Raw genomic sequence first — 23,668 nt, forward strand, 5'->3', positions numbered from 1 at the left:
GTGGTGGTGACAGTGCATAGTGACACTGCCTGCTGTGTGGTGCTCTCTGTGCACTGTGTGGTGCTGGTGCCAGTGCCCATACTGGTGCTGGTACCCACTCCTGGTGCCCAGTTCCTGGTACCAGTGGCTGGTGCTGGTTTGGTGCCTCGGTACTGATGGCCTTGCCTGGTGCCCAATGCCCCTGTCCAGTGCCAAGTGTCCCTGTCCGGTTGTGGTCCCAGTGGCCCCTGAGCAGTGTCCATGTTCACTGCCAAGCTCCCAGTGCCCAGTGCCCATTGTCCAGTGCCCAGTTCCTTGTGGCCCCTGCCTTGTGCCAGTGTGCGGTGGGCTGGGCTGGGGGGTGGTGTTTGGGCTGGGCAGTGGGCGGGCTCTGGCTGCGGGGTGTTCCTGCCCCGCTGTCTCGCGGCCGGTCCGTCTGTGTGTCTGTGGGGCCGGTCCGTCTGTCTGTCGGTCGCTCGGGGCGGCGCCGCTCGGGGCGGTCCGTGCAGGAGGAAGCGCAGCCGGGGCAGAGCGGCCCCGCGGCGGCCGGAGCCGCGCGCTCGGTGAGTACCGGGGGATCGCTGCCCCCACCGTGCCCGCGTCCTGCCTGCTCCCCCCTGCGCCTCTTCCCCTGCCTGCCCTCCTTCTTCCTCTGCGCCCCCCTCCCCGATTCCCCACCTCCCACCGCCTGTCCCGTCCCCAATCCCTATCCCCACTGCCTGTGTCCTGTCCCATCTTCCCTCTGCCTTTCCACTCCCCCGCAGTCCCTTTCCTCCCGCTCCTCTCCCCACTTCTTTCCCTCCTGCTCTGTGTCCCCTAGAGATCCCTATCCCACCCCACTGCCCTACCTGCACTCTTTGCCCCACTCAGCATCCCCTGCTGCCTCCCAGTGCCCCGCTCACCCCCTGCACCCCCGCTCCTGCTCCCCTCCTGGCTCTGGTGGGTCCATGTGTCCCTTGTGGAGGTCCCTTGGGGTCGGCAGGGAGTGGGGAGCACAGCTCTGCACCCGGCACCCAACCCAGTGGGGTCTGCCAGGGGTCCCTCTGCTGCTGCGAGAGCACCCCTGACAGCCGGGGTGACGGGGGCTCTGTCCTGCAGGGGTGGGCAGTGCCAGACAGGCCTCGTGTCTGACAAGGGGCAGGGAGATGGATCGGGGAGTCACCGTGGAGAACCCCTATGCCAGCGTCAACATCCCACGGGAGCAGTTCCAGCAGAGCTTCATCACTCGCTACCTGAGAGACGAGCCCACCATCATCGCCAACCCCGCGGCCGTGCCCTCCTACGGCACCGAGGGGCACACAGAGCTTGCCAACGGCTGGAACAGCCCAACCATCTCCACAGACAAGTCTTGGTCCCGTCCCTACAACCCCTATGCCAGCCTGAGGGCGCCCAATGGGGACTCATCTGCCTCCTTCTACACTGTGACCCTGAACAAGCCACCCAAGGGCCAGGAGCAGGAGGCTGGCAGGAGATGTGGCTGCTGCAGGTGCTGCTCCTGCTGCCCAAAGTGCTGCTGTGTCATCTCCTAAGGGCTCTCCCTGCACACACAGGATGTGTGACCATGAGATGGGGCCAGGTGACCCCACAGGGACATGACTGCTGGCCTGGGCACCCCTGGCAGAGCTGGCACTGGCAGGACTGACATTGCTTTTTACCTGTGAACTCTGCAGCCAGATGTGCTGATGATGTGCACCTTTCAGATGGGCCATGGGGCCCAGGAGCCCTGAGGATGATGTGTGCCAGGACAGCTGTCACAGGAAGTGACAACACTGGAGACGGGGCAGCACTGAGCCTGGGATCCCACACAGAGCCCCTGTCTGCGCCCCAGTGCTGGGAACCTCCGCCCTGGGAAGGGGTGGGCAGTGCCCACCTGCTCATGGCTGGGTTTGGATGGTGGCAGCCCTGTGTGCGTGGCAGAGGAAGACATCATCGTCACTGTCTTGGAGCAGGGGAGAGGAGCCAGGGACAAGCCTCCAGCTGGCACAGGGACCCACTTGCCCAGAAGTGAGTCCTCCCCCCTCCCACAGCATCACAGGAGTGCTGCCGGCCCCTGCACGAGACTCCATCTGGATGCTGACCCTCCTCACCACACTGCTCATGGGGCAGAGCGATGGAAACAGGAAAGACAGACAGCCAAAGCATGGCAGAGTGCTGGGCCAGGCTCCAGGGCAGCACCTGCTGGCACAGCATGGATATGAGCATTAATGCACCAGTGCCAGGAAACCCCCAGCCCCATTCTGTTCCTCCTGCCAGGCTTGTGGCGTGCTGGGCACAACCTCTTGTCCCATCTGCATCCCAGAGACAGGTCCAGCACAGAGGGCTGGCCCAGCTCCAGCAGTCGGGCAGCACTTGGGCACATTGCTGGGGATGCAGAGGCCCAGCATTGGCCTTTTGCAGCTCCCAGGGCTTGCAGGAAGGTGGGAGGAGCCGCCTGGCTCTTCCCCGTGTGCTGTGGCTTCTCCAGGCTGGGCTTTTGGCTGGGGCTGCTGCCATCGACCTGGAACAAGCCTGCTGTTGTGCTGATGTCCCGCCGTGGTGCTGACGTGCCTTCCTGGTGCTGACAGCCCTCCCTGGTGCTGGCAGCCCTCCCTGGTGCTGGTGTCCCAGGACAGCTGCTCTGCTCCCTGGCTGCTGCAGGACTGTCTGCTCTGCAAGACCGGGGCTTGAGAGAAGTGCCTGTGTTTGCAGATGACTTCAGGGTGCTGCAAATAAAATTACTGCCCTCTCCTGCCCTGCCAAGGTGTGCCTCTTCCCTCCACCCAGGTTTTTCTGGGATTCCCGTGTCACTTCTTGCTTTCCCTGATGGGTGTGTAAGGGCAGTGCTAAAGCCTCCAAACCAGGCTTAACTGTTGCCCTGCTGACTTGTGGCAGCAGCAGCTCATGCTGAGCTCTTTGGCTGTTGCATGGTGCCCCACTACCAACCCAGGTCCAGCAGTGCCAGCCTGGGTCCAGCAGTGCCCAGGCGTTCCCAGTACAGGCTGCTCCTGCCTGTCTGGGATGCTGGCTGGTGCTCAGCCCAGCCCTGCCAAGCTGGATGACTGTCCTGTCTGGAAAGACTTTGTAAGTCTTTGGGAGAGGCTGAGGAAGGGCCTGGAATAGGGGAGTTCCTGGCTGGGCAGCTGGGTGGGCTCTGGGACACTGCCCGGGCTGGCTGGGACCCCCTGGGTGTCCCTCAGCAGTGGGAGCCCACCGTGGTTGCAATCCCCCACTGCTTGGAGCCCAGCTGCACTGCGGCCCCACGAGCACCGGGTGCCAGCAGTGCTCGGGTGCCACCACACAGATGCCACGGGAAGCCCACCCCTGCTGGGAGCCCACCCCAGGAGCCTGCCACGGCCTGGGAGCCCATCCCCCTTGCAATCCCCCCCCCCACCCGGGATATTCTGGGCTGGGGTGGCGCTGGCCTGGCAGAGCTTTGCCCCCCCCGCCTGGCGCAGGTCCCAGGGCGGTGGGAGCCGGGGCTGTGCGGCTGCCAGGGACACAGCCGCTCCGTGCCCGCCCTGCACAAGGAGCTCCCTTGTTCTCCTGCCCAGACCGCAGTGGGGACGGGCAGATCCACCCCTTGTTTGCTTTCGTGTCGCCAGCCCTGCCCCGTGCGTGTGGCGGGCAGGGACGCGTCACAGCCGGAGCGGGGGCTGCCCGGGCTCTGCGGGACACGCACGGGGACAAAAAAGTGTCCCCAAGGTGTGCGGTGCCTCGGCACAGCCCAGGGCCACAGCGGAACGAGCGGGCCGGGGGCTCGGGGGCAGGGCAGGGTGCCACATGTGCCGTGTGTCACCGCTGCCCTTCGCTCTGCCCAGCCCCGGGGCCATGGCAAAGGCGGCGGGAGCGGCCGGCAGCGCCTGCCAGACAGGCGGGCAATGATTAAACCGGAGCAGGGGAGGGGGGCGAGCAGGGGAGGGTGCAGGCTGCGGCCCCAGACCCGGCTGGGCTCTGATGAGCCGGGATCTGCCCCGCGGGCGCTCCCCGGCTGTGTCCGCCTTCCCTGCGCCCGGGGTGCCCAGGGCTCTGCTGGGTGACTGCCACCTCCTGCCTCTGGGCGCGGGTGGCGTGCAGGGCTCTGGCTCATCCCCATCAGACCTTTGCTCTCCCTGAGGCTGCCGCTCCCTGTCGCGGTGCCGAAGGTCCCTGCAGCCCGCGGATGATCCTGGGAACAGGGAAACACGTTTCCCATCCATGTGTGTCGCTGCTGATTGCAGATCTGCCTTCCCTGAGGGGAGACCTTATTGCTCCACACAGCTCCCTGGAAGGAGCTGTCGCGAGGTGAAGGTTGGTCTCTTTTCCCAAGCAGAAAGTGACAGGACAAGAGGAAACGGCCTCAGGTTTTGCCAGGGGATAGGTTGGATATTAGGAAAAAAAGTTCACTGAAAGAGCTGTAAAGCCCTGGCACAGGCTGCCCAGGGCCGTGGTGGAGTCACCATCCCTGGAAGCGTTCAAAAAACATGTGGATGTGGCACTTGGGGACATAGGTTAGTGATGAACTTGGTGCTGCTGGGTTGACATTTGACCTGATGACTTAAAAGATATATTCCAACCTTAATGGTTCTGTGATTCCCTGTTCCTGGATTCAGGTGGGCTTTTGGCAGGGTTGGTGCTGCCCTTGGGGTCAGCATGGCAGGTGCACAGCCCCTGTCACCAAGGCCTCCCCTGCCCCAAACCCTGCCTGTGCTAAGCCAGGGTGCCCAGCAATGGGCAGAAGTGGCCAAGGGCAGCTGGGCACAGCCCCTCAATGGGACACAGCTCTGCTGGCATCAGGGAGGGACATGAGGGCTGAAGAGCAGGGCTGGGAGGGGCTGGAGTGGGGCGGGAGGGCAGGCAGGATGCGTGTGTGTGTGTGTGTGTGTGTGTGTGTGTGTGTGCATGTGTGTGTGGAGCAGCAGAGGCAGCCCGAGGGGTCACTGCCTCTGAGCAGTGCCAGGGGCACCCCCGGCTGTGCACAGAGCTAAGCCCACCCCTCTCACCCATAGAAGTTTTTTGGCAGAGCTCGCTATGGGACTGCAGCATTCCTGTCCCTGTGGCAGGTGAGCCAGGCCAGCGCAGTGTGTTGGGTGGAAGAAGGACAGCTTGGGACAGCCCCAGCCCTGGCATGGCCCTGGAGGGAGCACGCTGAGCCCACCAGGAGCCAGCTCTGCCCCGGCTGCCTGCAAAACCCTGCCACGGGGTGCCACCCCTGCCTGGGCACCCATGGCACACACAGCCCCCGTGCACTCCCTCGGGAAGCCTGTGGCAGGCTGGGTCAGCGTCCTGGGGCGGGATACGTGCCCCAGAGGTGCTGTGCTGCTGGAGCTGCTTCCTCTCTCGCAGGCACCAGTGTCAGGGGCTGAGCCTTTCTGCAGAGCTCAGTGACCCTGTGGGGATCTTCATTTCCAAAATGCCCAGTTCTTTCTCTGAGGAGCGCTGGGAACACGGCCCGCTGGTGAGGCGGCAGCACGGCAGCGCTGCTCCTGCCGGCAGTGGGAGCTGCTGCCCGCGGGAATGCTGCCCGCTGTGGGCGGCAGCACGGCAGCGCTGCCTGTCTCCCGGCCCGCTCCTGCCGGCAGTGGGAGCTGCTGCCCGCGGGAATGCTGCCCGCTGTCCCGGCCCGCCTGCCCTCCCTCCAGGATGGGCTTTTGTCCTCCAGGATCCTGGGCTCAGGATCTGTCCCCCTACCACTCTCCCCTCTTCAGTCTGCAGCCCCCTCCATGCCAAGGCTGGGACTTGGCTGCCGGACCCCGGGCAGCTGTGGGGACACCGCCCTGGCATTGTCACCTCCCCTGGGTCCTGCACCTTGCAGGTGTCCCTGTGGGGTGCTGGGGTGTCCCCAGCCTGATGCTGAGCATTGGTAACTCAGCCCCCAGAGCCTGCAGCCCCACAGGGAAGGGCAGGGCAGGTCACAATCACCCCCAGGCTCCAGGTGGGAGCACACCCCATGTGTGGGCACTGCCAGCCCCAACAGGGACAGAGCCCCGGTGTCCCTGCAGCAGTCCCAGCCCTGCCACCCCACCGTGCCCCCCGCTCTTGTCACAGCTGTCCCACAGCCCAGACCACCTGGGGTTGCTGCAGTTCGAGGGGGGCTCTGCCGGCCGATGTCTGCCCGGGTGTTCTTGGCTCTGAAGTGTGGCCCAGGACATGGAAGACTCTGTTGCTGCTTCCCAGGTCCGGACAAGATCCAAGTTCTCTGACCAGGATGGAGCCCAGAGCTCCTTGGTCTCCCAGGGATGGCTCCTTCTGTCAGTGAAGCACAGGCTTATGGTTAATGACCCTTGCTGGGTTTAGATTTCAGAGGTCTTTGTTACCCAGGTGCTTGTAACCCAGTCTCCCAGGCTTGGCTTCCCTGCAGCAGATCCAATAGCACCTGTCCCTGAAAGGTGAGCCCCTGCCCACTACCACGGCCACTGGCAGCCACAGGGAGCTGGCTGGCAGCTCAGGCCTCCGATGCTCCCCACAGGACTGCCACAGTGCCCTGGACAGCACAGCCCTTCTGCCACCAACCCTGAGGCCCTGGGAAGCATCTCAGGACAGGTAGGGATGGGGGAATGGGGAGGAGGGGAGAGAGGGGTACCCGTGTGCACCAAAACACTTGAGGTCACCTCAGGAGAAGGAACAGAGTCTTGGTGGCCTCCAGAAGCTTGCAAATATACTGGTGTGTACCAGACCCCACCTGAGATGAGGCTAGATCCCCTCAGACCCCTCCCCACGAGCCTTTGTGCCACTCCCTGTGCCAGCACAGTCGGGGGTTGGGGAAGGTGGGGCTGTGCCACTGCCTGGTCTCCAAGTGATGCTCCCCAGCTCACCCAGCCACCTCACTCCTGCTCACCCCCTGCTCCCCCAGCCCCCGGGTGCACCCTGAGCAGGCTGCTGAGATGTGGCCAACCCGTGTTCTCTGCAGAGCTCCCGCTGTGGCACTGGGACACGCACATCCCCATGGATGTAGCGGCAGTGCCACTGCAGCGGCAGCATCCTGCTCTTCCAGGCAGGGCTGGCCGGGGATGGCAGGCAGCGGGCAGGGCTGCTGGGCGGGGATCCTGCTGCTCCCGCCGCACGGACCCGTCCCCGTCTCCCCCACGTGTCGGGGGCACTCGGAGGTGACATCCCACCGCTGTGCCCCCTCCCCAGCCATGCCCTGACAGCTCCTCTCACCCCCTCCCCAGCATGTCCCAGGCCGGTGGCAGCCCCCGGGCAGAGGATCTGGGACCGTGTGTCGGGGCGCACTCGCGCACCCCGAGCCGGGGCAGCCAGCGCGTCGAGTGCATCATCTGCTACTCCTCCTACGACCTGGGCGTGCGGCTGCCGCGGCGCCTCTACTGCGGCCACACCTTCTGCCAGGCGTGCCTGAAGCGCCTGGACGCGGTCAGCAACGAGCAGCGCTGGATCCCGTGCCCGCAGTGCCGCCAGAACACGCCCACGCCGCGCGGAGGGGTCACCATGCTCGACCTCGACCTGGCCACCTTCCTGGCCGTCAAGGCTGACAAGGAGCAGCCGCGGGGGGCCGGCAGGTGCCCGGCCGCGCTGCCCGCCAAGGGCCCGGGCAAGGAGCCGGCGGTGACCCAGCAGCCGGCGGGGCTGTGCCCGGAGCCGCTGCCCCCGGCGCTGCTGCCCCGGCGCGGCTGCTGCCGCCTGTGCCTGTGCTGCGGCGTGAGCGCGGCCTTCGAGAGCTGAGCGCCAGGGGCCGGCCTGGCGCTGCTGCTGGGGACCTTTGCCGTGCCTCAGACCCACTGTGCGCTGCAGTGGTGGGGTTGTGCTGGCGGCCGAGGAAGGGCTTCAGCCTGGGCAGGGCTTTCCTGTCCATCCTGTCCAGATTTGGGATGCAGGAGCGGGGGATCAGGACGCTACCACCCCCTCATGCTTCCTGTCTGCCCTGCTGACGATTCAGAAAGCCAGTCCAGCCATCACAGTGGTTCCCTGGCCCCTGAGCACAGCCTGGCTCATGGTCCATTCCCCCGTGCATGTGGCTCTGCAGCAAGGACAGTGGCACCGAGCCATCCCCAGGGGCCTGGCACAGCGATGCCATGGGGTGTGTCCAGCACCCTGGGAGCTCCGGGTCTATTAAAGACACTTTGGTCCCGCTGGGCTGCACATCCTGGTCGTGTTCACTGGCAATCCTGGCCCCGGGCAAGCCCTGCCTGTGGCGGGGTGGAGGGAGGCAGAAGTGACCTGCCCTGCTGGATTGCTGTGCTGGGAGTGTTTGCTCTGCTGGCCATCTGCATGAAAAATTTTGGCATTGGAATAGTAGGACGGTTGAAACTGAGGATGACAGAGTTGTTAGGAAAACTCCAGTGTTGCTGCAGCTACATTGCTCCGGTATGGGAGGAGAGCTGGGCTCAAGAAGCTCCTGCTTGGCCTCGTGCTCTGTGGCTCATGCCAGGTTTGGCTTTTCCTGCCTGACCCTTTCCTCACACGCAGGCACACACAAACCCTGCTGCTGTTTTTCCAGTTGTGCCCTGCTGCCTGCATGCCTTTCCCTGCTTTCCCTGCCTGACTCCACACCAGGGTGCAAGGACAAGAGCCCAGGCAGCTGGTCTGGGTTAACAGGGGCCAAACTGGAAGCACTGGGCTGCATAGGGTGATACTGAAACAGTTCTTGGCCAGGGCTTGGTGTTGCCTGAGCAGCTCTTGCAGTTCTTCCTCAGGGCCCATTTTCTGCATTTGTTTTCCATGTCGTTTATGAGCCCTTGCAATACCAGAAACCCCCTCAGGGTTCAGCAGGGGACCCCAGCCTGTGCCTCCCTGGGGCTGGCAGGGACCTTGTGTCTCCTGGGCAGTCCTGGTGCTTGGATATTCCCTGTGCTGGGGCCAGGGCTGCAGCCAGAGGATTCCATCAGCCATGGACAGCAGCCACCCCTGCACAGAGCTCATGCACAATTCTGCCGCTTGGTGTCACCTGCCATAAAACAGTCCCAGCTGAGATCTGGGGTGCCCCAGGGCAGACAGAGGTATGGCATGGTTCAGAAATTCCATGTGAGTCCTGCCTTGGACCTTTAATTACCTGGGAATGTGCGAAAAATTAAAGCCTTCAAGGAATGGATAAGAGCTATCACTGAGTGCTAATGCATCTTCCCTTCTATCTCCCATTTCTCCCCACAAACTCAACAGTGGGTGCTGGGAAGAGTGTAGGAAGGGCCCATCCCTCCCTGCAGAGGTGCCAGCAGCTCTGTGCCCAGCCCAGCACCTTTGAGTCCTGCAGTGCTGGGTGACCAAACCCATGTCTCTCTGTCCCACACCCCATGTGCCCTGCTTCCTTGCCTCCCCCCAGCACCAGAACCACTCTGGGAGCTTGGCTCTTGCTCTTGGATATCCCCCTGCTCCCAGCCAGTCCCTGAAGGAGGGGATCATCCCTTCCATCGCTCTGGGAACACTTTTGGCACGCTGGCTGCAAGCCTTGCTTTGGCACCTCGGGCAGAGCAGGGCCAGTGCTGAGCGCTGTGCCCTGGGGGCTCCTCCCCTGGCACAGGCCCCCGAGCTGTCCTGGCAGAGCAGCTGCTCGGAGCAGCCTGTCCTGCCCCGTTCCACATGCAGCCCAGAACCTCAGGAGGGGCATCGTGGAGGGGAGCAGGGCACTGGTGGGCGCTGCCCTGGCTGGGGACAGGGACCTGGGGCTCCTCCTGCGTGGGTTGTGGGTCCCCATGCCCAGGGAAGGGGCAGTGCCAGGGACCCCAGCACTGGCAGCAGGAGGAAAAGGGCAGTGGTGGCACTGCTGGGGTACAGGACCCCCTGTGTTCCCCTGCCATGGCAGTGGGGTACAGCTGGTGGATGGAGAACAGGAGTGGGGCCAGGCAGGAGCATGGGATGATGTCTGGCCATGTCCCTGGCAGGGACAGCTCTCCTGCCACATGCCATCAGCGTGACAGCAAGGGGCTTCCAGAGGAGCTGAGTTTTTGGGCTTTTCAGCCTCCTGGGCTCCAAGCTGAAAATGACCTTGCTTTTAATAGTGGTTTGAGTTATTTTTGGCATGAATGTTGCACTTCTCACCTGATCCCAGATGGATGGAGTGGGTAATGAAGGTCCTGGAAGAGCATTTTGGAACAGGACTCCCTCAAAATCCAGGTCTCCATATAGCCTGTGGCTGTGGATGGGGTGAGCTGTGGCTGCAGCTTCACATGGCAGTGGGTTTGTGCCCTTGCCCTGGGGCTGGGCTGGGCTGGAGGATTCCTCTGAATTATTTCCAGATGGGGATTAATGCAGCAAAGCGAGTTTGCTGCAGGATAGATAAACAAACCAAAGCTCCTCGGGATGCTATTAATAAACCCTCTGCCTGCTGCTTCTGTCCCAGATCTGGGAACATCCTGGCCTTGGCCTGGGGTGCAACTGTGCCCTGCCTTGCTGCCCATCCAGCCCCTTGACCGTGGGGCAGAGGGACAGGGATTCCTCTGGGACCATGGCCACTGGGGTCCTGATGGGTGTGAGTGGGGACAGTGTCCCTACTCTGGGCCCCCTCTGGCTGTAAGTGGGATGAAGTGCTGCCAGCCATGTCCCTTGGGGACCCAGTCCCCACTGAACTCTGCCAGGGGCAGTGGCACTGGGAGGTGACACCGGCCCAGCCTTCAGCAGCCAGGCTTTGGGTGGCTTTGGAGTGGAGTGGGTGTAAACAGGGTGGAGGCAGACTTTGAGCCCTATGGAACTGGCACTGCCATGCCAGGGGAAGGGCAAACCAGTTTTGGGTGGCTGCAGCCCAGCAAGGTCACCTTTGCCATGCTTCTCATCGGGGGCTCCTGCGTCACCCTCCGTGTGCACATGGACATGTTCCCCTTCTGGGAAGGAGGAAGGTGGCCCATGGGATGCAATCCCAGCCCTCCTCATTCTGGCATGGCTGGTGGTCTCCTGCAGGGCAGACAGGGCTTGGGCAAGGGCTGGGCTCAGCGGGTGGGCCATGGTTCCCAGCACAGCTGCCCACTGAGGGCCCCTGGGCACGGTAGGACAGCACATAAGATGGGCTAAGACCTGAAAATGATATGATTTTCTCCCACTTATGTTTTTTTCCTGGTAACTCAGTCAGTTATGGGCGTCCTGGGCCCATACACCCCTCTGTACCTGGCTGTTAAGGCAGCATGCCCGTGGGGGATGCCCCTGGGGAGGACGGAGGCTTAGAGATGGATCTGGATTTGCTGATTTCCAGCTCTCCAGCCAGCAGCACACACAAGCAGTTAATCCCAGGCCACGCAGAGCTGGCTGCTTACCTGGCTGGAGCGGTGCCTGGTGGAGGGAGGGACATGGGCACGGTTCCACACCTTGCAGGGCAAGCATCATTGCAAAAATATTTGCTGAAAAAAGTGCAGCTCCACCCCGAGGAAAACCGGGTCCGGGAGCAGAGCCCCGTCCAGGTTTGCAGCCGGGTGAGCAGGGGAATGAATGCGAGCGGCTGCAGGGAGCCGAGCACTGCCCGGCACCTCCAGCCAGCACCGCCGGGCTCAGCCGAGGGCACCGGGCAGGGCCGAGGGGCTGGGCAAGGCGTGAGGCTCTAGGGAACCTGTGCCTCTGTGCCTCGGGGGGCAGCCATGGGCTGCTGGAGGGTCCCCGGCCCCGTGCTGGCCCTGCTGCTGCTCCTGCGCCCGCCGCCCTCGCCAGCCTGCCCGGCCGCCTGCCGCTGCTCCCCGGGAGAGGTGGACTGCAGCGAGCGGGGCCTCCGCGAGGTGCCCTGGAGCCTCTCGACCAACACCAGCACCCTGTGGCTCGGCTACAACTTCATCACCGTGCTGGGACCTCGCTGCTTCCCTCCGCTGCCGGGGCTGCGGCTGCTCAGCCTGGCCCACAACCGCCTGGAGCTGATCCACAGCCAGGCGCTGCTGGGGCTCGGGGCGCTGCAGGAGCTGGACCTCAGCCACAACCATCTCAGCGTGCTCACCCCCGAGACCTTCCTGCCCCTCACCAGCCTGGCCACGCTCAACCTGGGCAGCAACAGGCTGGGGGAGCTGGCACCCGGGGTGCCGGGCGCTTTGCCCCGGCTCCAGGCGCTTCTGCTGCAGGACAACCCCTGGGTGTGCAGCTGCAGCATCCTGCCCCTCTGGCGCTGGCTCAGCCACAACAGGGAAAAAGTGCGAGGTGAGTGCCCAGAGGGCTGTGTCCCCAAGCCCCTCGCCCACTCCACGCTGGTTGGTCACCCAGCCAGGGCTGAGGCAGAGCCAGCACCCTGGCTGCCAGCTGGCTGAGGGCTTGGGTGGTCAGCGCCCTTGGGGTGAGGTTCCCCAGAAGCTGTCCTTAGGTCATGCCAGCTCCTGTGTATGCTTGGGTGGATACGCCCCCGGGTCTCGGTGCCCACATTTTGGTTCTGGTCAGCAGCAGGGATTGCCTGGAAAGGAGGGCTGTGCAGCACCCCACTGACAGGCGCCCAGTGCTGGCCGCAGCAGTGCCACCAGTCCTGCCACATGGCACCTGGGGGGGCACGTGGAGCCTGTGTGTCAGGGTGCATGTCACCGCTGGCCCATCCAGGATGAAGTGCTTTCAGCCCCTTCCCCAAAGCCTTCATCCACCTGCTTCTGATCCTGCATTTGTTCCCCCATGAGCCCCAGTGAAAGACAGCTCTGCCAGCAAAGTCTTTCCTACCACTGCTGCCCCCTTCTGCTTGCTTCCAGCTCGGATGTGTGACTCCTCTTGTTCTGGCTGGGACCTTCTGTGGCATCTCCAGGCTGAGTGCTCACTGCTCCCCATATCTGTCTTCTGGGAGCCAGTCCCTCCCCTTTGCCTGCCCCACCTGCCCTCCTCCCCCAAACCCATCTTCTTATGCCCCTCCAGCACTGTGCCCACCTCCCATCCCATCCCATCCCATCCCATCCCATCCCAACCCATCACATCCCACACAGGTGACTCCTGAACCTCACTGTTCCCCTTCTTCGTGCCCTGACATGGGTGATGTTGGTGATGCTGGCCCCTGTCCTCCTGCCCTGGTGCCATCTGTCCCATGCCATCCCCCTGTCCTTGTCCCCTGCCTTTCCCAGCTGCCCAGTGTGCCCTCCAGCTCTGCTTCTCTCTTCCAGAGAAGAGTTTGCTCCTCTGCAGAGTCCCAGAGCATCTGAACAAGTATCCAATCATGGCCTTTGGGGACGAGTCCTTCAGGCAGTGCCAGGAGACCTCACTCTCCCCCCAGCACTACATCGCATTCTTCATCATCGGACCCTTCTCGTTCATCGCCAGCATCTTCTTCTGCACCTTCCTGGGCTCCCTGGTGGTGTTCTACCACAGCCTGCGCCGGGAGTCCCACTGCTGGAGGAGACCCCACGTCTGCAGGGTGCACTGAGGGGCTCAGCCAGGCTCTGCCCTGGCCAGGCTGGGCTCCATCCTTGCCCCTCTCCAGCTGCCTGCACCCACCTGTTGCAAACTTGTCCCTGTGGAGCAGCGAGAGGAAGTTCTGTTCCTGGAATCGTTCTGGGTTCTCTCAGGGTCCCCCAATGTGGTACCAAGCTGCCTCTGCCAGGGCAGAGAAGCCTCCAACTCAGCTCCCTGCAGGGCACAGGCTGACCAAAAATGCTCTCAGTGTTTTGGGAGGCTCCCCAAGGCCACCCTCAGATCTGTACATCCCCTTCCTGGGGGCATCCAAGTGATCCTTCTCCCCTTGTCCTGCCCCCTGTGGTGCCCAGTCCCTCAGTGTGTGTTTAGGATGCCCCATGTGCCTCACTGTGCCTTTAGGTGCAGCCTGGGAGTCCCTGTGTGCATCCCAGGACACACCACATTCCTCTTGGTGCCTTTCAGGCCCTCCCAGGAGTCACCATTTGCCTTTTGGTGCAGCCCAGGAGCCTCTGTGCACCTTTCAGTTTTCTCCTTGGGCCTTTTGGTGCCCCCTGCACTCTCTGACTGCCTTCAGCGACCTCAGCAGCCTCAGTGCTTTTTTTCTGTGCCCTCAGAACTCCTTGAGTTGGTGTTTCCTGCACCTAAATGCCATGTTTGTCTTCTGTGTCCTGGCAGGCATTGCTTTCCTTTTAGGGTACCTCAGAGCTCTCTGGGCGCCTTTTGGCGCACCAGAAGTTCTCTGGGTGGTTTGGAGCATTCCAGAGCCTCCGTGGGGCTGTCAGACCATCCCAGGCCTGTCAGTGTGCTGCCCAAGGACAGGGCTGGTTGCAAAAAGCTCCTTTTGATAGTTTTTTTCCATTGAGTCAGGAATGCTGGTGCTGAGATGGCTCAGCCAACAACCAAGGTCTAGGGTGAGGCTGAAGTTGAGGGTGAGGGCCAGGAAGAGCCTTGAGCTGCCACTGATGTGGTTTGGCAGAGCAGCTGCCAAAGGATGGCTGAGGCTACAGTGGTTTCTTCCTCAGTAGCTTTTCTCTAGGCTACAGCTCATCCCCAACCAAGGTAGGGGGTTAGCTCAATGTTGGGAGTGGGGACAAACAAGCCCTTTACAGCAGCCCTGGCTGCTGCCTCACCTCCCATCACCCACAAACTGGGGCTGGGGCTGCCCCTGCACCTCCCTGCCCTGTTCCCTCCTTCTTTTTCCTGTGGAAATGCTGCTGGAAATGTTTAGCAGGCGTGCTGGGAGATGGCCTGGAAGGATCTAGATCTGAGCTCCAGGAGAAAGCCACAAGCCGGGGTGACAAAAACACCTTTCAAGGAGAAACAAGAGCCCTTTTTGGCCTGGCCTCTTACCCACTGCAAGATGATCAGAGCCACAATGAGGTGCTGTGACCACCAGCCTTGTTCACTTCGTCTCCTTCCCATGCAAGAGCTGTGACCTGCCAGGGCTGTGGCAGGAGTGAGTGCATCCTTCAGCAGGCTCTTGGCAAGGGTTCAGTGATTCACACATACACAAACCAGCTGTCACCTCAGGGGTGGCTTGCTCCTGTTTTCATTTTTAAGAGAAGCCAGCCCCATGTGCTGCCACATGGCCAGATCCCTACTCCTCCTCTGCTGTGGGGCAGGGGCTTGGCAGGGAGCTGCTGGAAGCAGCATCTGCTCCAGTGCTGCCAGCCCTGTGCCTGGGAGGGCTGCAGAACCTCTGCCAGGATCATCATCTTGTCTGTCCCAGAAGCAATCCCAGCTCTCCCAGACCCTCTCTAGAGAGGGTTCAGTTATTCCCAAGAAGGCCTGGGCTTCCCATTTGGAGGTAGGACCTTGTTTGTCATCGTGCACGGCCACCTGAACCCTGCTCCTTCCCTCAGACCATGCTGAGGCTCAGCCCCCATGGAGGCTGGGCTGCAGATCTCAGCACAAGGGGAGGATGTTGTGCATAGGTGATGTTCCTTCAGTTCAGCCTTGGGGGTCCTTCCAATTTCGAAGATCCCTTGATGGACCGCCCTATGGATGGGCTGATGTGTGGGGACTACCCCAATGCCCTCATCCCTGCAGTCCATCCCCTGTTCCCAAAGGCTGGCTCCACTGGCCAGGCCCCACGCTGGCTCCCAGGAGAGGGAGGCCAGCAGTGGCAGGGGACAGTTTTCCCCAGGATGGAGGTGGGACAGGGCCAGCTGCCATGGTGCTGGTGTTTGTGCAGCTCCATGCTGTCCTCATCCCCTCTCTGCAGGGCCTGTGCACCACCCTGGCTCTCTGTCACCTGAGTATCCCAGGACGGGGATGCCCTTTCCCTCTCAGTCTCCTCTATAGCCCCTGGACTTTCTCCCTTCTGCTTTCTACATCCCTTCCTGTCCCTCCACTGTTTGCAGACCCTGCCACAGGGCTGGGTGAGGCTCTGATTCACCCCAGGGCTCCCTGCCAGATTTGCCAGAAGTCAGAGACAGAAAGAGGCGCACAGCTCTGGAATAAACCACTTCATGATCCAGTCTAGACTTTACTGAGCTCTTGCAAAAACTTGGTATTAATGTAACATTGACGTATAAAGTAGAATGGGTCCGATTTCTCAGCTGGAGCTAGATGAACATGATGGAGCCACAGCAGTCGGTGGGACGACGCTCACAGACCTCAGCTGCCATGTGAAATCCTGCTGCCCGCGGGGGAAGGCAGTCCGTGCCGCCGGGGCCGGGCACCACCTGCAGCGGCTGTTCCGCGCTGGCAGGAGACGCTGCCGTGCGCCGCGGAGCTGCTCAGCCCCGGTGCCGCTGCCCGCGGGGAGGGGGCTCGGGGGAGCCGTGCGGGCCCGGGGGAGGGCGGTGCGGGCAGGGACGGCGTCAGCCCGGCCCGTCCGGTTCCTTCTCCCGAACTGCGGTCTGCTTTCCGCGCCTCCGGGTTCCGGCAGATGGAGCGCCGTGAGCTGGGGCTTCAGGGCTGCCGCGGGAGCTGCTGGCAAGCTTGGGCTGCAGGTGAGGGTGGCAGGGGAGCCGCCAGCGCTGGCCGCGTGCCCCGGCCGTGCGGACAGGCTGGGCGGCCGCTGCGGCAGCGCAGCGAGCCGTGACCAGCCAGCAGCATCTCTCCTTGCATTGCTGGTGCTGAGGCAGTGTGGAGCTGGGGTAGAGGTCAGTGCAACCATCCAGAGCCATTTCCCGTGGAGAATTCCTGGCCAGGAGAGCTGCTGTGTGAGTGCTACATGCTGGCCGTGGCCAGGTCCTGGGGATGTCTTCTGTGCAGGAGAGGTGGGAGCCGGGGTCTTGCCTGGCGGCACGCCGCGGGCTCCGGAGTACCGCGATTAGCTCGGGGGCGAGGGCTGCAGGGCGGGAGCTCTCCTTCTGCTGCCAGACCACGGACAGGAACGGAGTCACAGGAGTCACAGCCACGGGACCGTGGGAGGGAAGGGAAGAGGGTCCATGCCCTGCAAGGAGCAGAGCACACATCTTCCAGCCCCTGCGGCAGACGTGAGGATCACTCGGCACAGCAGGAACATGTGCCAAGCTCGCAGCACCAGGAGCTGGCTGCTCCAGCCGCTCAGGACCGTGGAGCCCTCCAGGTGGTGGGAGATGTGGAGCACACCTCTGAGGGGCTGTGTGTGCTCAGAAGGCTGCAGCCTGTGAGGTTAGGCACGTGTTTGTGGTTTGGCACCAGCTCTTCCCTGCTACCGTGGGAGAGCAGGCACCGTGTGCCTTCTGCAGTCCTTTCCCCTTGCACGGAGCCAGTCAGTGGCAATTCTGATTATTGTGGCACTGTTTGGAAGCAATTATCTCTGTACAGTGAAGTCCAAACCTTGTCCTGGTCCTGCCGTGCTTCCTGGGGCACGAGCATGGCAGCAGGCCTAGGAAGGGAGGGAGATATACAATGGAGTCACTGTGTATGGATGAAGGATGCTTTCCTCCCATCTCACCCGGAAGAACCCATCAGTGTCCCTTGAAAGGCAGTCCTAGCTGTGCCTTCCTACTGTGTTGGGCAAGGACTGATGGCCCTCGGGGAGAAGGTCACACCACAGTGCTGACTGAGGGGTCGGAGAGGTTGAGCTGGCCGGTGATGTCAGTGGGGTGATACTGCTGCAACACACAAATAGACAGACAAAGAGAAAGGAGTGTTAGGCAGTACTGGCACTTGTCCCTGCTGCCACTTCTATCCCATGTGTCCCTACAGGATATCTCTTGGGGGTGAAGCAACACCCTGAAAGCTGCTGCTGCTGGCTGGAGTCCCCTTCCCAGTGCCATCCACGCTTGTGCAGAGGTCGTTGCAGACACTCTCCATGCACCCTGGAGCTGGGCAGAGGGGACAGCCAGGAGCGTGGTGCAGCTTCTGCAGAGCGTGGCTGCCACGTCACCCGCTGAGCCAGGCCCTCTCTGCTCTGGGAGGGCTACAAAACAAAGCCTGTGACTCATCAGCCCAGCCCACGCCTGAACCTGTGTTTGGAGGGTCTGGCTGGGTTTTGGCACCTCTCTGGTGCCAGATCAAGCTGTGCTTTGAGGCCAGGGCATTTCACCTCCTTGCTTGAATGACCCTGCCATGACTATCCTTTCATGCAGGTGAGATGTGTGGTGTGGTTGATTTGCGATAAAGTGTGGCATTGATTGCTAATGTGAAAGTATGGCCTGTGTTGGAGATGTGGTCTGGATTTTGGGTTCTGAGCTCCTTGCAGATGGGGGGGGGGGGGGGGGGGGCTTGGCATGGGAGAGCCCTCCCCTGCTTCAGTCCCATCAGCAAGTAGGGGGAAGAGCAGAAATACCCATCAATGGGCAAGAAAAAACGTCCTTCCTCCCCAGGCAGGAATTTATAGCGGGGCAGTTATTTCCTCCCTTCCTCCTTCCAAACTCCCTCTCCCAGCTCCACTCTCCAAACTCCAAGCACTGACCTGGGAGCTCTGTCCAGCCCTGCTGTGGGCTGGAGCATCCTGTGCTGCTCTCTGGGGTCCTAATATGGTGCCAGGGCAGGAAAGGGTCTCTGTGGGTCTCATGTACTGCAGCACAGACCCTCTCCAGTGACATTTTCCCAGCCCTTGCACCACCCTGCCCAGGAGGGCTGATGTTTTGAGGGGCTCCGGGGGGGCTCCTCGGTGATGATTTCACCTGCCCTGCTTTGGTCGATGGTGGCCGTGGCCTTCGCGGCGCTGCCGGCAGCTCTGGCACTGTGGCTACCCTGTGTGCTGCACACCCTGCCTCCTGCCACCCCCCGAGCCTTGCATGGGGTCCTTGGGGCTGCCCTGCGCAGCCTGGATTTGTGCATCCCGGGACCCCTCAGTGGGAGCAGTGGGGCAGGGCCGGGAGCCAGCGCACTCTGTCTCTCTGGTGCCGTGCTGGGACACGCTGACACCCAGGGAGCTTCTCAGGGCATCACCCTGCCACCTCTCAGGGGATCACCCTGCCACTTAGGGCACTGGCTAAGATTCCAATGGAGCCTCTGGGAATCCCTGGCCGTGGTCTTGCCTTGCTAAGGGGCAACAGCTCGGCCATCGCCCATCGGCACAGAGAGAGCGGCCAGGTCCCTCCTGATGTCACTCTGCTGCCCTGGGGGGAGCTTTTCGTGGCTATTCAGCAGCCCACCAAAAAACACCCCTCTCTCCCAAAATTGGGTGCAGCCACCGCCTCCTCATGAAAAATTTGGATTCCAGGTAAATGCAGTGCTTCCATGGCAGAGCTGCCGGGAGGTGTGTGCTTGTGGGATGGGGCCTGACTCCGGCAGCGAGGAGAGGTGACTGGGAAAGGGGAGAGGCTGTGACTCACTGGTGGAGGAGAAGGAGGAACTGGAGATACAAAAATGAATGGGTAGAAGAAAGGTCCTTTGTTAAACATCCTGCCTGATGTGAGGGGGGTGGAAGAAGCCAGTGTGCCTGTGTGAGTGTGTGTGCCTCAGTGCACGTGTGCATGTGGCTGCTGTGGTGGTGTAGCAGGGCAGGCTGGGGCCTTCTGGCCTCTCTGCACAGCTCTGGGGGTGGGAAATGCTAAAACAACCAAGCGAAATGGGCAATCTGGCCAGAAAAATTAAAATACAAGAGCATGGCTTTTGATTTGAAAGCATATCTCCTCCAATCACAGAGTTATCACAGGGTAACATTCTCATTTACTTTTTTTTGTGTGTAAAGTTCATGCATGCAATTTTTAATAATAAAAATTAAAATAAAAATAAAAAAGGAAAAGAAAATAAAAAGCAAGAAAACGGTCATATCAAAACTGTGTTAAAGTAGGACTAATGCTAGAAGCACATATCAGTAATTTAAGGTAAGTTATGTTACAGGGATGATGCAATAATCCCCAAACCAAACATTATAAAGCCAAGAAATTAATCAATATTAACCGTAGAAGAGACTCAAACATGTTAAGGTATGGAAGTGAAGTGAAGGCACCAAAAACTTTAAATGACAACCAGGAAGAAAATATAGACAAGAACTTAATGTCTTTAAAAATGACTTCAACCTAACTGGGCTCATATGGTAGTCCCTGGCTGGTGGAAGATTTTCTGGAAGAATTTTAGTTTGTTGTTGTGGGTTTTTTTCCGTTAAAAATTAGGATTCCAGCTAAATGCGATCTTGCTGTAGAAAATATCAAGTTCCCTTTAGGGAAAAAAAAAAAAAAAAAAGTTGTCTTTGACCTACTTTTGGTTCTTTTGGGCCAAAAACTAGGCTCTTTCTCAGCCAAGAAGCGTTTGGCTTTGGGACAGCTGATCCTTCACTGAAAAGGTGACCTTTTGCAGGAAGCCCCTCGGTTGTTGCCCAGCTCTGGCACCGTCCCCAGGGCCGCAGGGCTGAGCGTGGGGCGGTGCCGTGGGCCGTGTGTCACTGGGGCTGGGGCTGGCAGTGTGGCTCTGCGGGGCTGGCGATGCGGGGGGCTAAGGGACCTGTGCACCTCGATCGTGTCTGTACGCAATGTGCCGGCTCGGAGGTGTCTGTGTGGTTTATGCGTCTCACATGGCGTCTGTGGGGTTGCAGTATCGTGGGTGGCTGCGATGGATGGACACGTCAGCTCTGCCAGTGCTACTCGAGTTGCAGGAGCTGCCTATGGGGAACACATGCATCTCCTCCTGGGGCGGTGGGGATGATGTGCCGCGGAGAGGCTGTGCAGCTCGGGTGATGGTGGGCGCTAGGACGTTCAGAGTGGGGTGGAAGCTTCCCAGGGCTGTCTTGGCTCCATGGTGCCAGCCTGTCTCTCTGGCACTCCTGAGGGACCATTCTGCAGGGCTGCAGAGCAGAATCCATTTTTAACACTCCCGACAACGGAAAGGAAAGAAGCAAGGCTGCCAGGTCTGCGTCTTTTGCTCGCTAGCCAGGAGAGCACGTGGGGCTGGGGTCAGCCTGGCCTTCCAGCCCCAAGGGCTCTCCAGCCTTGCCCACCTAAGACCTGGTGTGGGCCCGCAGCTCTGCTGAGCATCATGAAAGAGAGCACCTCGCTGCCTTCTCGTCTTTACAAGGACCCCAGGCAACGTGCCCCAGCATGCTACGGACTCATGGGGCCTTCCAGAAGGAGGGCGTTGGGGTCTCTGAGCCAGGGCTGCTGCATGGAGGTGGAGGTCACCAAGCACAGGCTGTGACATGAGCTGGTGGCAGCACTCCGTTCTCGCTGGCTGCTCACCCTGCAGAGCAACCAGCAGGTCTGCCCAACATCACCACAAAGCTCGCTCCACCACGGACCTCCTGCCATAGCTGCTAGCCTCCAAGTTGGCCATGTTGGCTTGGATGTTCACCCCACTGGCCTGTTCTTGACCCAGCTAGACCAGTTCCTTGGGGAACGTGTCCTGGGACCCTGGCCATGGCACCCCATGGCAGGCAGAGCATTGTGACAGGCTTCAGAGCAGTGGGGAATAATTGACCGTGCAGCTGCCCCAAAGTGGGGACCATCTTCTGGGATGGGTGGGGTCATCTCCCTCCACAATTTGCCCAGGAGCAAGGTACCAAGAAGAGCATGACTGGGACCCAAACATGGGGAGCCCTGTGTTGTGCTGGACCCCAAGGAAGGGGAGAGAACAGCTCCATCGCCCATCCATGGGACCTGTGGTGCAGGTGGGCACTGGGCTTGCTCAGTCAGGGCACTGGGGGCAGAGAGGGCTGTGGGCTGGTTGGTGGAGGATGGATGCCATGGAGCAGGATCAGGACCAGGATGATTCCCTGAAGAAGGAGCAACGTGAGGGTTACCAGGGGGGTGCCACACTCCAGCTGTCCCATTTTTTCTGGGTTCTCCCCCTCTCCTCTGCTCACCGGTGGCACTGGTTCCCCCAGATGCCCAGGGCACCATCATGATGCTGCTCTCCCAGGGCAGGACTCCTTGGTTTCCTAATCGTGGAGTAGTTTAAACACAACAGAACATGGGAGTCTACTCAGCACATGCAGATCCTTCTGCCAATTTTTCTCCCCTCTACTTTATCTGCATTCTACTTGTCCCTCCTCCTCCTCCTCCTCACTCTTGCACCACCCCCTGCACCACCCACCCCATCTCTGTCTCCTCTGCCCCGCTCATGGCTCAGGCCACAAAGACACACCCTGTGACCTCCCTGCAGAGCTGCTCGGGGGTGCAGCAGTGGAAGAGGGGACCCGACATGGGGACATTACTGGGACAAGGTGCCACCCAGGGAGCACAGAAGCAGCACAGGAGATGACAGGGATGCCCATCTTCCCTGGGGGTACAGATGATGAGTGGGAAGAGTGTGGGTGTTCCCCCCATGACTTCCAGGCTTCGAGGTGACAGTGAGAGGAGCACTTTGTGTGAGATGGTGGCAGTCGAGCCCGGCCGAGGGCTCAGCTGTCCCCAGGGCCACGTTCCAGGGGTGCTCCAGGAGCTTCTTGGTACGGAGCCTGCGCTGGTGTCAAAAGCAGCCTCCTCCATCTCTCATACAGAGCCGTGGCCCCGAGACCCCCTGCGATACCACATGCTGTCCCCGAGGCGCCCAAGCCTGCGGCTGGGGACGGGCCACCCCGCCACGGGGGCCACATCTCCGCGCGCTGCCACCGTCCCCCCGTCCCCGCTGCGCCTCGGGCAGCCTGGCGGGGACCTGCTCTGAGCAACCCCGGGCACAAACTCGCCGGTCGCCCCGGGGAGGGGATTTTGGCAAGCCCGTTGTGCCAGGAGGTCGGGCAGCAAAACGCAGCGGGCGCTGCCACACGAGACAACAGAGTAGCCACAGTGCAGAGTGTCATACAACAGACGGCGACATGCAGAGGGACACGGCTCAGTCCGACAGACCAACAGCCCAACCTGACGCTGAAGTGTCTGAAGCTCCAGCACGAGCAGACACATTTGCACATTTGGAAACAGCTGGCTTTAGAGGCAGCAATTTGGAAATTTTCTCTGGTTATATGAGAGCAGCGGAAAACACGAGCTTGAACCAAGGCTGGGTCTTTAACAACCTCCTCTTTGGAGCCTTTTCATCTCTTTTCTAGAGCTGCATTACTGCTGATGATAACCAGAGACAGCTGTCACTCCTGTGCGAGGACTATTCCGAATGCTAATTGTCACAAACAAAAATCACATGTAGAGAGTGTGACACGCATGGCTCTTGGTGAGGTGACACGGTGCCCAAATTAAATCGGGGTGATTGTTTTTAGGCATACAATGACAAACAGGTACAGGAACACTTAGGAACAGAAAAAAAAAAAGAAAAAAAGAAAAAATGTCATCAGTTTCAAGAGGTCAGCACCGGTAAGGTGAGCGAAGCACAGAGAGGAACATCAGAAATCATCCAGGCAAAAAGAAAACAAAAAAACAAAACAAAAACTCGGTTGCATCTCCCAACTCATCACAGGACTCCAAGCCACCTCCTGCCTGCCCTCCAGGATCCCAGCATCCTTTCAGGTACACGGGATGACTGACTCACTGACTGACTGACTGACTGGTGACGAACATGAGCTATGCATGTACACTGGCAGCTTCGGGATGGGTGTGTGGCAGTCGATGGGATGGCAGAAGAGAGAAAGAGAGAGAAAGAGAGAGGGCAGAATTGTTCTTCTTCCTCTTACCGTATCCTTGGAGGACCTACGTCTCTTGAAGCTGGAGGCCAGGGTGGAGGTGATGGACCTAAAAGTGGCTTTCTTTTTAGGGTCAGGTTCTGCTCTACCACTTTTTCTATCCTAAAATGAATATGTATAAGTAATTAGATCTCTAGTGTGTTGTTGGAAACTCTAAATCTATTTGAATACTGCCCCGTGTCATGGCCTTCATTCAGGTGAGAAAGCTACTGGAGGTGTTCTGCCACTCCCAGTCCTCCAAGGGCCTCCATGACCCAGGGCTATGGCACAGCCACCACACTGCTACAGCTACAGGGGGCCAGCCTCGCATCTGGAGCGCTGGGAGCCCCTCTGGGAGGTAGCCCCGCTCTCCTGGTGTCTGCAGCCAGGCCGGCACAGCTGACCTCGCTTCCTGGGGATGCTCTGCCTGGCGCCCTGCCCCTCGCTTCCACCGCTAGCCTGGCTGGACCGAGACGTGAGATGCTGCACCTACCACTAAAAAAAAAAATGCTCAGGGCCTTTTCTGAGGCTGAATCCTAGTGCCACAAGAGAGAGAGAGGACTGCAT

General features: G+C 60.7%; 4 protein-coding genes across 8 annotated transcripts in view; 3 read left to right on the plus strand and 1 right to left on the minus strand.

Moving 5' to 3' along the window:
* CYSRT1 (cysteine rich tail 1) lies at window positions 1-2,593 on the plus strand. The gene is made up of 2 exons (XM_041406751.1): window positions 1-542; window positions 1,078-2,593. Exons 1-2 carry the CDS (start codon window positions 176-178, stop codon window positions 1,506-1,508), a joined length of 798 nt encoding a protein of 265 aa, XP_041262685.1. The 5' UTR covers window positions 1-175; the 3' UTR covers window positions 1,509-2,593.
* A 4,514-nt stretch (window positions 2,594-7,107) lies between these two features.
* LOC121337011 (RING finger protein 224-like) lies at window positions 7,108-7,614 on the plus strand. The gene has a single exon (XM_041406753.1). It carries the CDS (start codon window positions 7,108-7,110, stop codon window positions 7,612-7,614), a length of 507 nt encoding a protein of 168 aa, XP_041262687.1.
* A 3,833-nt stretch (window positions 7,615-11,447) lies between these two features.
* LRRC26 (leucine rich repeat containing 26) lies at window positions 11,448-13,183 on the plus strand. The gene is made up of 2 exons (XM_041406752.1): window positions 11,448-11,991; window positions 12,924-13,183. Exons 1-2 carry the CDS (start codon window positions 11,448-11,450, stop codon window positions 13,181-13,183), a joined length of 804 nt encoding a protein of 267 aa, XP_041262686.1.
* Window positions 13,184-17,153: 3,970 nt separating this feature from the next.
* Window positions 17,154-23,668, minus strand: part of GRIN1 (glutamate ionotropic receptor NMDA type subunit 1) — a 37,293-nt gene continuing 30,778 nt past the window's right edge. For 2 of the 5 annotated variants that reach the window (XM_041406743.1, XM_041406742.1), the window contains 2 exons: window positions 23,114-23,224; window positions 17,154-17,222 (listed from right to left, as the gene is read on the minus strand). In XM_041406743.1, the coding sequence (XP_041262677.1) occupies window positions 17,154-17,222; window positions 23,114-23,224 (180 nt within the window). Of the gene's footprint in view, window positions 17,223-19,171; window positions 20,345-23,113; window positions 23,225-23,668 lie in introns of those variants that run through there. The other 3 variants (XM_041406745.1, XM_041406744.1, XM_041406741.1) reach the window with 2 other exon arrangements.

The sequence above is a fragment of the Onychostruthus taczanowskii genome, unplaced genomic scaffold (genome assembly GCF_017590055.1).
Source record: "Onychostruthus taczanowskii isolate IOZ18803 unplaced genomic scaffold, ASM1759005v1 scaffold25, whole genome shotgun sequence".
In the NCBI taxonomy this organism is placed as follows: Eukaryota; Metazoa; Chordata; class Aves; order Passeriformes; family Passeridae; genus Onychostruthus; species Onychostruthus taczanowskii.

Excerpts from the sequence above, each read along its gene's own strand:
- CYSRT1 (XM_041406751.1), top strand. The coding sequence starts at position 176 with ATGCCCCTGTCCAGTGCCAAGTGTCCCTGTCCGGTTGTGGTCCCAGTG. Across the intron at positions 543-1,077 it reads CGGCCGGAGCCGCGCGCTCG|GGGTGGGCAGTGCCAGACAG; the intron begins GTGAGTACCGGG and ends TCTGTCCTGCAG.
- LOC121337011 (XM_041406753.1), top strand. The coding sequence starts at position 7,108 with ATGTCCCAGGCCGGTGGCAGCCCCCGGGCAGAGGATCTGGGACCGTGT.
- LRRC26 (XM_041406752.1), top strand. The coding sequence starts at position 11,448 with ATGGGCTGCTGGAGGGTCCCCGGCCCCGTGCTGGCCCTGCTGCTGCTC. Across the intron at positions 11,992-12,923 it reads CAACAGGGAAAAAGTGCGAG|AGAAGAGTTTGCTCCTCTGC; the intron begins GTGAGTGCCCAG and ends TCTCTCTTCCAG.